Source organism: Chrysochloris asiatica, unplaced genomic scaffold (genome assembly GCF_000296735.1).
Source record: "Chrysochloris asiatica unplaced genomic scaffold, ChrAsi1.0 scaffold00024, whole genome shotgun sequence".
NCBI classification, from domain to species: domain Eukaryota; kingdom Metazoa; phylum Chordata; class Mammalia; order Afrosoricida; family Chrysochloridae; genus Chrysochloris; species Chrysochloris asiatica.
The window spans coordinates 15298414-15315443 of NW_006408542.1; the positions used below are offsets into that span (position 1 = coordinate 15298414).

Here is a 17030-nt window from a genome sequence, read left to right on the forward strand (position 1 = left end):
AAAAAAAAACAAAACAAAACAAAACAAAAAACAAATGATAATCTTTTGCACTCTCAAGTCACACTGCTCAATGAAGATAAGCTTTGGTGTTTTACCAGATACAATTTTCACTGGTTAAAATACTTGGTACTTCTTTTTTAAATGTCCCAATGCTTTCTGCTCCTGCAAAGATTTAAAGCCTCAGAAACCCTATACGAGACTGCTCTGAGTCAACACTGACTTGGTGGCACTTAATAACGACAATGGCAAAAACTCGTACCTAATTCTTAGTCAACAATTAAGTTTTCATAAAATAAATGCCGCAAAAGCAATGAAGACACAGGCTGAATTTGGACATGTTCCACTGGCACCTGCTGACCTAAAGATGAAAGAGAGAAGAGGAAGGGCTGCCTGGTCTGAAGCTCAGGTTGTTGTGTGAAATCCTGAGCTCAATGACACTAACCTAGCCTCTTAGAGTTAGGGCTCAGAGTAAAGGAAGCAGCTGGTGTGAAGTGCAGCAAGGAGGTATATGTGAACGCCCACAATTGCAGCTGATACCTATTTGACCTAACTTGGCTGGCTAGGGCTGACCTTACCAGATAAAGATGTTTGACATTGTGAGTAATTACTACACTTAGATGAATTGGACTTTCGCTTATGAATGCAGTTGCTCAAAATTCCAACAGAATCGAAGATTCTTTGTGTCCTCAGTGCACTGGGTTGATAGGAATGGGCAATTCAGACACTGGCTATCAAAAATGGGAGGCTATAAAGGCATGAAGTGGCTGGCTTGCAAGCTTTCATCAGTGTGCTTAGTTTCAGAATGAAGAGGGTAAGGTAAAATGCCCACTGAATAGTTTTACTCTTTTCCTGATGGATCTGGTAAAAGGGAGTGGGAGATGATAATGATAGGATTTTATCATTCAACAATGAGCAACTGTTAGCAGGATTAATTGTGATCGTTAAAACTGTACTTGTAAGTGTATAACTAAAAGGATGGTGGTGTGCTGTGGAATCAGTTCCAGTTCATAGTTCCCTGCCTAGGGTTTCTGAGGCTGTAAATCTTTACAGGAGCAGAAAGCCTCATCTTTCTCCCATGGAACCGCCAGTAGTTTCTAACTGCTTACCTTGAGGTTAGCAGTCTGATTCATAACCACTACACTACCAGAAGCTCCTTAACTGAAAGGGGGAGTAGTTAATCTTTTCTTTCAGGGATGATTCCAGGACCATCAAGAAAGACCAGCATGACTGGAGCATGAGATCCCTACTCAAAAAAAGCAGTGAAAGCAGAGAGATGGCTGAGACGGTGGCACAGAGAGACAGAGCAGCTTTGAGCTCTAGGTTGTGTGCCTGCAGGCAGGAGGCTGGCTTGCAGAATGTGCCCTTTGGACATTTAAATGAATAAATCTATTTTTTGTTTTGTATGTGTGCATCAAATATATTTTGCTTTGTTCATTTGTAAATGGAAACCACAGGAAGGAAGAAAGATAGATAGCTGTAGTATGGAGGGGATTGTAATCATTGAGATGAAACAAAGTGTATGATTTGTTGAATGCAAAGCTCTTGTCTGCAAACCTTCAATTTACAATAAAAAGTTAAAATAAATAAATGCAGCATAAAAGTTCAGTATGACGGTGATATCACTGAGTATTTAAAATAGGCAGAAAAATCTCAATTTTAATCTCAGCACTGCCAACAGCTAAATGTTTATGGCACCAAAAGGCAGTCAACGAACCTCTTTGCAATTCTGTTTCTCATTAATAAAATGTGAGGTTTCAACAAGGCAGCATTAAAATCTAAAGCAAAGATTCTTAGAAAAGATGGATTCAAGATAAAGCCATTTTTCTACTAGTTCAAGCTACAGTTGTAGAAAGAAAGCACTTGACTTCTTTTATGTTTACCTAATTCCAGTCTAGATGCTGTATTTGGCTGGGGAAAGCAAATCTACCTGATGAACAAACAAATAGTTTAGCAGGGGGACTTTAAGTTTGTCCAATCCCTGTGTAAAGATGGACAATACCAATATGCCTACAGATTTTCAAGGAAGATGCAAATTCTGTGGTTCAAAAACACTAAGTTAAATGTTATCTCTTAGAGCTTTCAGAACTGCAGGATGTGTAAAGAGTTAATCAAATAGCATATTGTTTTCACAAAGATCTTTCTAAAAAGGATTTACAGACTTTTATAGCCAGAAACAATTAGGGAATACTTGTTTCAGTATTCCTTTAAACCAGAAGACGACTATATATTTTAAGTAAAATTGCAATATGAAAGTCTGCTAAAAGCACTTTTTTTGTTGTTTGTGCATTTTGTTTGTCACCCAATGTCACACTAACAACTCTGCATCTCATTCTAAAGCACATTATACTGTGAGATAAAATGAGAAAGACCATTTTTTGTTTCCCCAAGGGGGAAGTACTTCTGTTAAAAGCATCTTTTTATGAGACTACTCTTTCTGAATTACCAGTAATGCAAACCAAAGAATTAGATACTGTACTCTAAAATTTAATATTTGTTCAATTCTTATTCATATCCTATAGACATCCCATGTGTACCAGGGAAAAGTGTGCTAAATGCTTAAACCTACTTAAGAACGTGAAAGATTGAGCATTTCTGTCCTTCAATCAGCAGGCTGTCAGGTCAAGAGCACTCATTTCGCACTGAAAGTTTTCTGCCGTTCCTCATTGCAACTCAGCTCAGTGAAGAAGAAACACACTGGTTCACAGAGAAGAGCCATGCTTCTGGTTGTGATGAACCTGGCTGAATCTAACTTTGCCTTTAAATCTTCCCTGAAAACTAGACAAACTAATTTCAAAAACTGTCTAAGAAACCAAGAGCTAAAAACACTTATTAAAAACTTAAAAAATAATGTCCTGTTTACAACTACACTTACAAGACTGAGTATCAAGATCAGAAGTAAATCAAGAAATGAAATTAAGATAGATCCTCCTACTTAGGAATCAGTAAACTTTCACAAAGATTTTGAATTTGATGTGTGTATAAAATGTTACACATCTCTGAACTACTGCAAATCTATGAAAGGAGACACTTAACCTTGAACATTTTTCTCCTTCTGATGTCCAACTATCAATGGCCAGAAATAATGAGTTCTGACAGGTAAACCTTCTTCTTTTAGAGCCTTCATGAGCGCTTCTGCCAAATCTGAAAGAGATAGCACAAAACATTATGAAAGTACTTTAGCAAAACTAGCTTATGTTAATTTTAACGATAAAAATGAGGTACCAGTTTTATTGGCTACTAAAGCACAATACAGCGTGAACTGAAAAGGAGATGAATGCATCTGGCTTTCCTTTAGCTTCTTACAGTAGTCTTTCAGCTTCTCCACAGGCTAGGGAGGAAAAAAAAGTGATCAGATCAGCTAAATCGGCAAGTATTCTGTCATTAGACTGTCTGCAAATACTCTACCACTTTTAGGATAACAACTTTTCCTTTCATTTCATAATATTTTAAAGAATCTTATTTCACTGCTTATTAAGCTATATACAAATTAAAAATGGACAGATTACCGTATTCATTGTCACACAATGCCGTAAAAAGAAACTTCCAAAATCACTCATATTGTCTTCTCTTGATATAGGACATGCTAATAAAATTTGCAATGCTGTATCTTCCAATTTTTCAGTGATTAGAAGCAAAATGAGATTCATTGCATCTGGAAAGAAAGAATTTTTTTTTTTTTTTCTTAATGAACCGAGTATTTTTATACTGCAGCAAGCACTAAAGACAAAAGATACCTGACTTCTTTGAGGTGTATAATAATAATAGCATGAAATATTTCAAAATGAAAACATTCCCGAGTACAGGCATATCTCAAAGATATTGCAGGTTTGATTTCAGACTACCACAATAAAGCAAATATCGCAATAAAGTGAGTCACACAATTTTGGGGGTTTCCCAATGCACATAAATTATGCTACACTATACTGCATTCAACTAAGTGTGCAATAGCTTTATGAAAAAGTGTGAAATATTCTTAGAATTATCAAGCTATGAAACAGAGACATGAAGTGAGCTCGCACTGGTGGGAAAATGGCGCCAAGAGACTTGCTTGACACAAGGTTGCAGCAAATCTTCAATTAGTAAAAAATTCAGCATCTGTGAATCACAATAAAACGAAGTGAAATAAAATTAGTAAACCTACACTCTCTAACTCAAGATTTTCTGGCTTGTTAAGCTGTCTTTACAAGTCTTGGATGCATGAGCTACAATCTACACTCCCCTACTGTTAGAGAACATACTTTCCATCATATATGTTGCTGTCGTTAAGTGCTGTTGAGTTGGTTCCTACTCAAAGCCACCTTGTATAGGGTTTCCCGAGGAACAGCTGGTAGGTTTAAACCGCTGAACTATCAACCTGTGGTTCATAGTCCAGTGCTGATCTGTTCATTAATTTTTCCATAAACTTTCAGCCCCCTTGTAACAGCTGAAATTGAAATTTTTATTGAAAAATTTTTAAATAATTTTTTTAAATACCTGGAATATATCTTCTTTCATATTTAATTTTTTCCAAAATTTCTGAGACATACTGAGGATACCCAGCTTTACTGAAGCTAAAAATAATTTGCAATAAATCACGGTCCATAAGGTAAAGATCAGACTTCTCCAACTTCTCCAAAGTCTATAGATAATTCCAGAAATCAGAGGAAAAGTTAGAAACCAGTGACTTTTTTCATTTAATTTTAAATCTATATAAATTAAAATACTAAGATTAAAATATTATAAACAACAATTGTCTGAAGATCTAAGATATCCTTTATAATACAGCAAAATATTCCACTCAAGAATAATGGTAATATCAGCACCAAAATACGGAATTACAATTAGAATTATTCTTATATGCAACTGCACTTTAAAGTAGTTGTATACAGCACCCTTTTCGGCCTCATGTAAAACATGCTAGTTTATACAAATGATTTTAAAGTATTATGTTGATTTATATGACAGAAGTCATACCTGCTTAACATGATCAATATCACCCTTTTCAGCATATGCATTCAACAATGCTAGGTATGTGTCTGGGCCCGGCTCAATTCCAGCCTCTTTCATCACTGTGAGGATATTTTCTGCATTCTCCATATCTCTGTAAGTTAATTAAAGAACATAAAAAACTACAATTTGTCATTAAGACTATCCCAACTCGTAACAACCCATAGCATACACTAGAACTATCCCCATGGGTTATCAGGGCTATAAATATGTGCAGAAGCAGCTGGTAGATTTGAACCACTGGCCTCTCAGATAACCACTGAGTACTTTGGCCACTGTGTCAACAGAATTCTTTCAAAGTATAACATTGTCAAATCACCAGATATATTATTCAATCTAAAACTTAGTACCCTAAGTATATTATGATTTAAAATCCTTCAGCATACTTTGGATTCATGATAATGTCAAAAGGAAAAGTGTGTCTTAAACTGGTTATATGCTTTTAAAATAATAAAGACCATAAGCACCTCCTCAATTTGAAAAGGTAACTTCCCAAAAATATATATATATATTCCAGGATACCAGCAAAGTAAGCTTCATAAAGTTAGTTACTTTGGATCAGGCTCTATTTTTAAGGCAGGACAATTTTCAAGTGCTATGAAACATTAAGAGCAAGTTATTAAAAGAGTTCATACGCTCTACCTCATACACTCAAATTTTCTGAAGGGGTAGTTGAACATGGTTTAATAATTTTCCAACAGTTAAACCTCACTTAAGAACCAAACTTATTTTGAACATTACCCAGCTCTTGCATGCCCTGTCACAAGGGCACTGAACACTGCCTCGGTGACAGGAAGATCCTTGTTTTTCATATATCCAAGAATCTTGCTGTAACAAAAAAAGAAATGAAGGCATTCCGTGAAAATACAAATCAAAAAGCGTTTTAACAACATGCACAGAATCAGGCCTTCACTTACTTTATCTTATTTTTGTTCTTACAATGTAATCGTAACACATACTTGTTCTGAAAACTTCAAAGTGAAAACCTACTTCTTCTTACCAAATCCCAACTCCCTGAAATATCAATAGTCTTCAGGTACTCTTATTAAAAATACAAGGTCATCTTAAAAAATATGATTGTTTTTCTACACTGCTGTTTTAAGTACCACTGAGTCGGTTCCAACTCACAGCGATGCTGTACAGCATTTCCAAGGGGCGGTGGTGAGTTTGAACTGCTAACTTTGTAGTTCAAACCAACTTTGTGGTGCGCTGCTTATTCTACAGCTCCACACCAGGACTCTTCGACTCTTTGTCTACACTAGTTAACTTTAAAAAACATACAGTTTAATAAGATTCATTTACTTAGAAATAAGACCGCACATTTCAAGTTATCTGTTTCCCAAGTCTTCCATCCAGAAGTAGTAATCAACTTTACCCAAGCAGAGAAATACTGCAACTGACTTTATTATGAATCGATGAGATAAAGCTGGTTTACTCTTAAAATGCTCAGTTTTAATAGCTAAGAAAATTATCTTTATGAAATATTTTTTAAAAAGTAAAGTCAGCTGTAAACTTAAACAATTTTAAGTCTCCATTGCAGTAAATCAGTTTTTAAATGAAAATATCAATTCTGAACTTCTGTTTTAACTCTTACACACTATTTTATATTCTATTCAAATCGTGCTAGGTTGAAATGCTTCCAAAATAAATTCTATTACTAAAAACGAAATTTTTTTTTTTAAAAGAGTTTATAGAAAAATTTTAAGTTTACACAGTTTACAGAGATCCTTACCTGGCACCTTCAATATCTCCTACATTACAATAAGCGCCAATCAACCTCTGGTATGTCACCTGTCAATAAAATGGGTCAATTAATATTTGTCTAGGTTAAAAATAAGTGAATGTGACCAATAAACATTTGTAATAACTATCATACACCTACTCGATTTGGTTGAATGTTTGCTTCCTCCATTTTTGCCAAGAAGTCAGTTGGTGCAAAGTTATATTCATTCTGAAGATACACTTTAAGTAATGCATTGTAGTGACTTACATCATACACAGTACCTACAAATGAATGTTAGTCAAATTTTTACAAAGTACTTAAATCACAACTTAAATAAATCACGTGCAAATAAATTTAGCCCAAAAAATGTGTGTGTGTTAATGTATTACAAATCTGTTAGGAAATGCTGATAATACTCATATTTTAAAGTAACTAGAAGATTTTTCTACACCCAGAAGTCCTCACCACATTACAGACACACTGAGCCGGGTGGATTGTGATTATAGCTATTTTTATCAGATTAAACCCGGGTTGGCAGTTTTGCTTGTTTACTACCTAGGCTACTCAAAGGCTTTGTTTCAAAGAACTACTCCCTTACTAGTTGCGGAACACCATTTCTAGTCTGAAGTTAAATACCTGTAGCCTATATGTCCTTTGAAATCTTTGTGTCCACTTTGTTTAAGATCACAGCAATTAAGGTTACCACTCAATTCCTGATAATCTGGCCTGACGTGTTTCATATGCTTTACTAAATTTTTCATCACTAAATTTCCTATTTTCATTCAACCGTCTATGGACACAGCATGTCTGGTCAACACCTGATGCCAGATTATAAGATTCTTTCAATGCAGCAGAAACCTGTTCTATTGACAGCAACAGGCATGTAGGCTAACCATGTTTCAGGAACAAAGCTAAGTGCTCTACATATAAAGGCTCAGTTATGTCTCATAGCAGCTTTGAGGCAGGTACCAATAACCACCTCATCTAACAGAACTAAAATACTGACTCTACCACTTGTGTAAGGTCCTGTGGCTAGTAAGTAACCATAGGATCTGCAACTAAATGGTTGGTTATGTGCTGTGTGAGTCAGTTCCGACTCATAGTGACCCTGCACAGGGTTTCCGAGACTGTAAATCTTTACGAGAGCAGAAAGCCTCATCTTTCTCCCGCCGAACAGCTGGTAGTTTGAAACTGCTGCCCTTGCGATTCGTAACACTACACTACCAGAGCAACTAGATAGTCTGTTAGAAATCTAGGCAAGAGAACCAACCTCTAATATTCTACACAGGGCCTTGTATATAACATTTGCAATGGAACAGTCACAACCTAATTATGCAACTGCATTACCGTATAGTGTCTGAATATTTCTTCTAAAAAAACATCACTTCAAATCAACCTCTATAAGGATAGTTGTTTATAGCTCCAAAGTTGAAGGAAGTATTGTTGGAGAAGCTAAGGAAACTATTCAAAACCCACAGAGACAAACATCTATTGGCTTTTCATATTAATTACTGTCAACATCACTGTTGAACAATAGAATGCTAACAAGTTTCATTTCTTTTCTTCTTTTTTATTTTTATTTTTGTCACACTGGGAGGTTAACAGCTACTAGTATAAAATTCTAATTAAGAATGACAAAAATGTTTTACCCCAAAATCCAACCATTGTGTATATTTTTTTTCAAACTTTAGAAGAATTAACTAGTCATCAAAATGAATTCTATAAAAATTCAAAACTATGAGATAAGACTCTCTTTATTCTGCAGTCTTTTTTAAATTCATATAGGTTTTATACAATTCTTTTATTGATATTCCTAGATACTTTCTATTTTTTGTGGCTATACTAAATTGGATTTTTTTAACCCATTTTATTTCCTAACTTTTTAAATTAGAAATTCTGTAACATTTTCATTTTCTACAGCTAGCTACTTTACTATAAGTTGATTTTTTGAAATTTAAGAGAAAACAATCACAACACCTAAAAACCAATAATTTCTGTTATTCATACATAGCTTATTTCATTGCCATTATACATATTAGTTATCTGTTTAAGGTTCCAACTGTTGAAGAATTTTCATATGGTCTTTTAAAACTGTTTTTGAAAAGGTACTATCTTTACATGGTTCAAAACAGAAAAAGGATCATAAAGTCCCAAAATTGTGTCCAGTTTCTAGCATACGTTTCCAGAAATACCTTACGATTTGATATGTTTATGTGCACATTGCTGTTGTTGTTAAGTGCCATTGAAGCGGTTCCAACTCATAGCGACCCTATGTAGGGCTTCTGAGGAACAGCTGGTGACCTGTAACTGCCGACCTTGTGATTCAAATCGACCTTGCAGTCCAGAACATCAACCCATAGCACCACACACAAATATATAAGCACTTTTCTTTAAAATGGAGGATGGCATATACACTATTTTGCACCTTACTGAGGAGCTCTGGTAACGTAGTGGTTACGAATCGGGCTGTGAACCGCAAGGTCGGCAGTTCGAAACTACCAGCTGCTCCGTGGGAGAAAGATGAGGCGTTCTGCTCCCGTAAAAGATTAACTGCCTCGGAAACCCTGTGAAGGGTCGCTATGCGTCGGAACCGACTCCACGGCACATAACAACAACAAATTCATTTATATCTTAAAGAATATTCCCATCAGTATATAAAGAATTCTATTTTTAAAAAGTTACATTATTGTTCTTGTTAAGTGCCATCGAGTCGATTCTGAACCATAGCGACCCTGTATAGGGTTTCCAAGGAGCAGCTGGTGAGCTTGAACCACCGACCTTGCAGTTCAAACGGCTTTGCAAGTCTGGCACATTAACCCACAGCACCATACCAGGACTCCAACAGTTACACAGTGTTGCATAATTTACCTAATCTTCTACTGAGAGACAGTGTAGCGCTGTAGGATAAGCACTGTACTGTTAACAATGAAGTCAGCCGTTTGAACCCAACAGCCACCTCCTCAGAAGCCCTATACAGAGTTGCTATGAGTTGGAAGCAACTGGATGACACTTAACAATAACAACAGGACTGGTTCTGATTTCTTTCTACTAAAAACAAGTTACAATGAATAGCAGTCTTTTTGCACATGTGAGTATATTGAGTATGTTACTGTTAAGTGCTGTCCAGTCAGTTTCGACTTATAGTGACCCTGTATAGGGTTCCCAAAGAGTGACTGGCGAGTTTGAACCACTGACCCTGTGGTTCAAACCAGCCTTGCGGTCCAGTGCTTTATCCCACAGCGCCACATATATATCTAAAGTGTAACAAATTAAACTGCTTGGTCAAATAGCATTGTGCTTTTATAACTTTGACAGATCAAATCGTTTTCTACTCTGTACTTTTTCTTAACTTACTATAAAATTAATGCTTATGAAAATTTAAGAAAAACTATTTCATTATTAAAGCCCCTAGATGTCACTATAATTCACCAAATAAATCATATTACAAGAAAAATTGTAAATGACTTCATAAAACTGAATTATACTATTTGTATTAAAAAAACAATAAAATTCTGTTAAAAGAATAAACACCCATACCTTTTACATGTATCTATAATCAAACAATCATACCCAATTTCTGAAGTTTGTCCCATATCTTATGAACAAATTCTGTTCGCTCTGAGAGCTTCACTTCAGGCAAGAGAGAACCACAGCTGCGCAGTAGAAGCAAAGCTTGATTACCACCTGGGCTACCTATTAAAAAATGATCAGTGGGTAGTATTTAACACAGAACTAAATCATATGTATAAACATCAAAATTTAAACTGTGATCTGAGAATACGCAAAAGTCTCCTTGCCAACCTAAAAAATTACTAAGAAAGTAGCTATAAATTGCAAAAGTCCTATCCTCATCCATAAAAATCATTTATAATTTTATTGGAAGCTGTAACTTTAATTTTCCAGCATAGCCAGAATGGTTGCCTAGGGAGGGAAGGGATGAGAATGTTAATGATGATGGTTAGGGATGTGGGGTGACAAAAGGATCTAAAATTGATGTCACAACTCTGTGAATAGCCACTGAATTACATACTTCTATGAGGTGAACTGTATGGCATCTCAATAAAGCTATTAAAAAACAAGAGACTTGAAGTACATAAACGGAAAGTTAGAAAAAGAAATGCTACCAAGTCTTAGAATAGAAACAATGAATTATTACAATTGACATTTCTTTGGTATCTTTCATCACTAAGTTCTGCATGTATGCTTTTTCATCTCGTTGAAACCCATGGATGGGCACCAGGAAGCCAATAACTGCAGGGGTGTTGTAGGGAGGGGGAGCACTTCTAGAGTATCAGAGGCGTAAGTGACCCGAGCAGATTTTAATAGCTAAGTTAAAATGAAACAGAAGTAATGATGAGTCCTGTCACACATGATCATCTTAGGAAAACCTGACTCTATACAATGGAAGACTATGGAAAAACTAGTATATTTTTAAACAAATTCATCACTGAAAGTGACACTTATACAAACTAAGGTCAACAAAAAGACAGTTTTTACTTGCAGACACTCAACATCTAAAACAAAATCATGATGATCACTAGAATATGACAATCAAAAATATCAAATTATAGACTCTATAATGAGCTTGCCCCATATATATTTTGATGAAATAGTTCAATTTTTTTTTCTAACAGATAATTTGGAAATACCTGAGTGGCATGTGTTATCAAAGACTTTTTGTAGAAGTGTTTCTGGAATGCGACCAGTTCTTCGGACAGAATTATCTAGTCTCATTAGAGCCCAATCAAACTGACTGGCACTCCTTCTATGAGCAGACATTGACTCCTCTTGCAGGTAATTCTTTTTTTCAGCAGCAATAGCATATTGCCTGGCTTGACTGACGAACTCTCTAAAAATGAAACACAATGAATAATTAATTAAATCAACTACTATCCATGTTGGTCATTTTTTTTGAGTAACATTTATACAAAGTTTCTCTTATCGGTTATTTCGTATGTAAAATCCTAGCACAATACCAAAAACAAAGAAAAATATGAATCAGTAGGAAGGTCTCAATTTTTTTATCTAAATAATCATATGTGCACAACACGCATATGTAAATTGAAGCACACAGACACACACAGAGAATGCACAGTAAAGCTCTTCAGTAACTGAGCATTCCTGCAACCCTCCACATGGAATAATTTAATAAAAATTGGTGTGGCTCTGTAGGATCACCACTGGACTGCAAACCACATGGTCAACAGTTCAAATCCACCAGTTGCTCCTCAGAAGCTATGAGTGGGAACTGACTGATTAGCACTTAACAACAACAAGATGACACAACATTGAGTTTTAAGTGTTTTGAATTATTTTGCTATTAACCAAATCGGATTAATTAATAGAAATTATGCTGTTTATAATCTTTAAACTCTTCTCATCTTTACAAATCAGACAACAGATCTAAAACAGTAATAACTATTTTCAGTGTCTTCTGGGACCCACCAATTATGAATTTACAAGATTAATGTTCAGTTTTAAAACTGCAGGCTTTTTTTCCCAAAGGATCATTCAAGATGCCAAAAAATTTCCTGTCTGTCTAAATAAATCCAAGACATTTTATAGCAATAAACAATGTAACTCTTTCTTAATTCATATCTACTTTCTATCTGTCTAAATGCAAATTTAACAGTTTTCTAATTATTTGTACATAGAAAAGGCATAAATGAAACCATCAAAAACATAACTAGATTTTTGGCATTAAGCACAATTAATTTCAGGGAAGACATAAAGAAAGAAAAATGTTTCTGAGTTAGATAAGGTCAGAATAGTATATTTGTGCCTATAAAGAGCAAAAAATTTTTAACAATTCAATATTTTAATATCATCATCCAATGTGCAAGTCATGCTCTAAAACATAAAATCAGAGGTATTGAATCACATGGTATGAATATAGCCTGTCCTTGGTTTATAAATATCAGACTTGAAAATAATCCTTAGACCAGGTATGAAGGAAACTGTCAAAATCTCCAACTTTAAATTCTGTATCTGAGTTCAAACAGCACTAACAGTCAAACTTTCTGTTGATGTTATTCTCAGAAATTTACACATTACACTTAATTTTCCAATAGCAGCGACTAAGTATACGAAAAAAATTAAACAGTATTCTACTTATCATTAATCCAGGAGTGTCTTCAGGAGTAAAATCATATTTTTACCACCAGCAATTACCAAAATATTGCTGGGGTGTGGCACTGTGGAATAAACATTAGCCTGCTAACTGCAAGGTTAGTGATTCAAACTCACCAGCTACTCCTTAGAAACCCTATAAAGGGTCATTATGAGTAAGGAATCAATACAATGGCTCGTAACAGTTTTAAAACAAAACTACTTCTGGCTGCTTACCTATGCTATAGCATTTTATAGTTGTTACCTCGGAACCCAAACCAAACCCAAACCCACTGCCACTTATCAAAAAGCCAATTCCAAATTGATTGATTACAATGTTACAAATTGAATATGACATCGCATTAAAGGACGTTAGTCCAAAGGTTATATAAAACCACAGGGCGATATAAAACACAGAAGCAGTTAAGAAAACATAACTGGATTAGAAATGAGATTTAGTTTTTAACCCTAACTCTGAGACCTTAGCTGCTAACTGAAAGTTGGAGGTCAAGTCCACCCAAAGGCACCCTGGAAGGAAGGCCTGGAGATTGAGTTCTAAAAAGATCAGTCACTGAAAATCCTATGGAACAAAGTTCATTTATGACACACAGGATTGCCTCGATGGGAACTGGTAGTGGTAACCCTAATTCTAACATCTGGGACAAAAAAAACACCACTCTAGCCATCAATGACTACATAACAGTTTGGAAAAACAATGAAAAGTCGGGTTACTAACCAACTCAGACAATGTCTCATCTTTGTAAACCTAACGATTAAACACACACTGTTAATTCACCAAATGCTTGCCAAATAAGCTGAATTAATCAAATGTTAGACTATTACATATAAGCCTCACTTGGAAACCCTATACAAGGTCGCTGGCACACCACCACTCTCCCCTTACTTTTAAAGGTTTCTATGGAAACTTAAATGTAAAGAAAACAAAAATTCTCACCACTGGACCAATAAACAACATTCTTATCAACAGAGAAAAGAATGAAGTTGTCAAGGATTTCATTCTTCTTGGATCAACTATCAACACTCATGGAAGCAAGCAGTCAAGAAATCAAATGACAAATTGCATTAGGCAAATTTGCTGCACAAGACCTTTTTAAAGTGTTGAAGAGCAAAGATGTCAGCTTGAGGACTAAGGTGCGCCTGACCCAAGCCATAGTATTTTCAATAACCTCATATGCGTGTGAAAGCTGGACAGTGAATAAGGAAGACCATAGAAGAATTGATGTTTTTGAGTTATGGTGTTGGAGAAGAATATTGAAAGTGCCATGGGCTGCCAAAAGAACCAATAGATATGTTTTGGAAGAAGTGCAGCTTTGAGGTCAAGTGCTCCTTTGAGGTCAAGATGGCCAAACTTCACCTCTCATACTTCGAACATATTGTCAGGAGGGACCAGTCACTGGAGAAGGATTTCATGTTTGGTAAGGTGGAGGGACAGAGAAAAAGAGGAAGATATCCCTGAGATAGATTGACCAAGTAGACTTAAGCGTCGATGGACTTAAGCATGGCAACAGTAGTGAGGTTGGCCCAGTATCAGGCAGTGTTCCGTTCTGCTGTGCATAAGGTCAATATGAGTCGGTACCGACTCAATGGCACCTAACAACAGCAACAAATGGCCACTTAACCACTGGCTGATGGTATAGTGATTAAATACTTAATTGCTACCTGAAAGTTGTTGTTGTTAAGTGTCATCAGAGTTAGTTCCCACCTAAAGCATCCCTGTATAGGGTTTCCGAAGAGCAGCTGGTGAGCTTGAACCGCCGACCCTGTAGTTCAAACCGACTTTGCTGCCCAGCAAGCACATTAACTCACAGCATCACACTAAAAAGTTAGGCAGTTCAAATCCACCAGAGACTCCATGGGAGAAAGATTTGGTAGTCAGCACCCTAGATTTCAGTCTTAGAAACCCTATAGGGCAGTTGTACCCTATCCTGCATGGTGGCATGAATTAGAATATATTTGAAAGCGAGTCTGGTTTTTGTATAGCCATTTTTCTGGTTACTTAATCAGCTGTTATCAAACTAAGCCCATATTAATGTCAGGAAAACACAAAATGACATGATTCTAAATCAGCTGAAACAATGTGTCAAGTTCAGGTGATGTGAGGTAATACTGTTCAACAATCAAAGCTGATTAGCAGAGAAATTTCAAAATTATTGTCAAATATATATATTTGCCTATTTTTTTTATGCAAAGTAACACTACCTTAATCTGATAAACTGTAAGATAGCACAAAAATAAAACTATTGCTGAAGTGTAGTTGAAAAAAATGAAGATCAAACCAATACAAATAAAATGTAAAGCTTATATACCAGCCCATCATTTTGAACAGTCTAAAGCTAATTCTTCTTACAATAAATCCTCAATGCAGTCATTTCTTCTTCTAATAAGCTTAGCTTTAATTAGTCAAGTAGAAATATGAATATATAAGAAAATAAACTGGAGTCAGGGAAAGGATTATGATGCAATCCACCAATGGACTGGATTCTTCCCTCTTCAAAAGGATTCTCCAGAGCTTCCCCAGGCAGCAGCACTTTTTACATTCATTATGGCACAGAACTAATTGTTTAATTCACTTGGCCACAACCTGAAGAAAACAAGAATCCACAGCCTAAAACAATAGATATGTTTTGATATAAAGGAAAGAAAAGAACAAGTCCAGGGGTTAAGGTAGGAAGACACCCATTCAGGTATGTACAACATGAAGTCTAATCACCAAAACTGATGTAACAAGGGAAACTTGTCTTACTGGCTCATGCAAGCATCCTAACAGTTTTTTTACACTTGCAAGGCAAATTTCTCAGGATCCATCCTGAGACTCCCGGCAACTAACCATTTACATTCTAAGGTTACCTGTAAATTTGTAAATTCTCTATGGCAAAATCTTACTTTCTGTTTTTCTTTTTAAAGCTTTTTCAACAGTACTTACTTTTTCAATTAAACTTTTTACTAAAGTGTTACTCATTCATTTCTCTAACTTCAACTAAAGTAGTGTAGTGGTTACGACTTGGGCTGCTAATCTCACGATCAGCAGTTCAAAACAACCAGCAGTTAGTTCCATGTGAGAAAGATGAGGTATCTGCTCCCATAAAGACTTATGGCTTCGGAAATCCTATACAGGATCACTGAGTGAGAACTGACGCCATGGGGCATCACCACCACCACCATACACCAAACTGGAGTTCTTGTGTGGCACTGTAAAATAAGCACTGACTGGACTGCAAAACCGATTTTAACAGCATGATCGGCGGTTCAAACTCACCAGCTATTCCTTGGAAACCCTAAACAGGGTCGCTTTGAAATGGAACAGACTCTACAAGGACTTAACACCACCAACAACATATACCAAACTGGACCACTGGTGTGGTGCTGTAGGATCAGCACTGGACTGAGAACCACAAAGTCAATGGTTCAAACACACCAGCTGCTCCTCGGAAACCCCTGTACAGGGTTACTAACAACAGCATACACCAAATTAATCGTAAGAGTTTAATTAAACTTCTTACCTACCCTCTCTCCTCTAACTTCTTCACTGGTTTTATGAGCCTGTTGGGTGCTCATTTAGAGCTACAAGAGTTTAAAAAAAAAGGATATAGACAAAGGACGGAAGACATATATTCATATATTTAACAATTTACCATGCATTTACATTGGAACCCTAGTGTTGTGTTGTAAGACAAGCACTGGACTTCTAACCGCAAGGTTGGCAGTTCAAAACTACCAGCTACTCCTTGAAAACCCTACACAGAGCTGTTATGAGTCAGACCCAACTCAACAGCACTAAATGACAACAATAATGCACAAAAAAATTATTACTGTGATCTCCATTTTATAGATTTCTCCAAATTAAGTGAAGCTAGTGGATGACAGAACCAAGATTTGCACGTACTCGGGAGTCTCTAAACTGAGCTTATCAAGACTGACGGGCGCTAAAGAAACAAATCTGACTGCCCTGGAAAGTGGTACAAATCAAACCTATACAGGGAGGGTCCTGGTGTGGACCTGTAGGATAAGCAATGGACCACAAGGTACAAATCAAACCTATACAAGGAGGGTCCTGGTGTGGACCTGTAGGATAAGCAATGGACCATAAGGTACAAATCAAACCTATACAGGGAGGGTCCTGGTGTGGACCTGTAGGATAAGCAATGGACCACAAGGTACAAATGAAACCTATACAGGGAGGGTCCTGGTGTGG

At 36.2% G+C, this 17030-nt stretch overlaps 1 protein-coding gene across 1 annotated transcript in view; it reads right to left on the reverse strand.

Annotated features, from left to right (window-relative positions):
- The window catches only part of LRPPRC (leucine-rich pentatricopeptide repeat containing), a 123933-nt gene that overhangs the window by 90235 nt on the left and 16668 nt on the right, over window positions 1–17030 (reverse strand). Inside the window, exons 2-11 of the mRNA XM_006839466.1 lie at window positions 11359–11558; window positions 10280–10402; window positions 6869–6990; window positions 6719–6777; window positions 5728–5814; window positions 4954–5080; window positions 4474–4618; window positions 3507–3652; window positions 3223–3328; window positions 3034–3141 (exon numbers count right to left, since the gene is read on the reverse strand). Coding sequence (XP_006839529.1) covers window positions 3034–3141; window positions 3223–3328; window positions 3507–3652; window positions 4474–4618; window positions 4954–5080; window positions 5728–5814; window positions 6719–6777; window positions 6869–6990; window positions 10280–10402; window positions 11359–11558 — 1223 coding nt within the window. The remainder of the gene's footprint in view (window positions 1–3033; window positions 3142–3222; window positions 3329–3506; window positions 3653–4473; window positions 4619–4953; window positions 5081–5727; window positions 5815–6718; window positions 6778–6868; window positions 6991–10279; window positions 10403–11358; window positions 11559–17030) is intronic.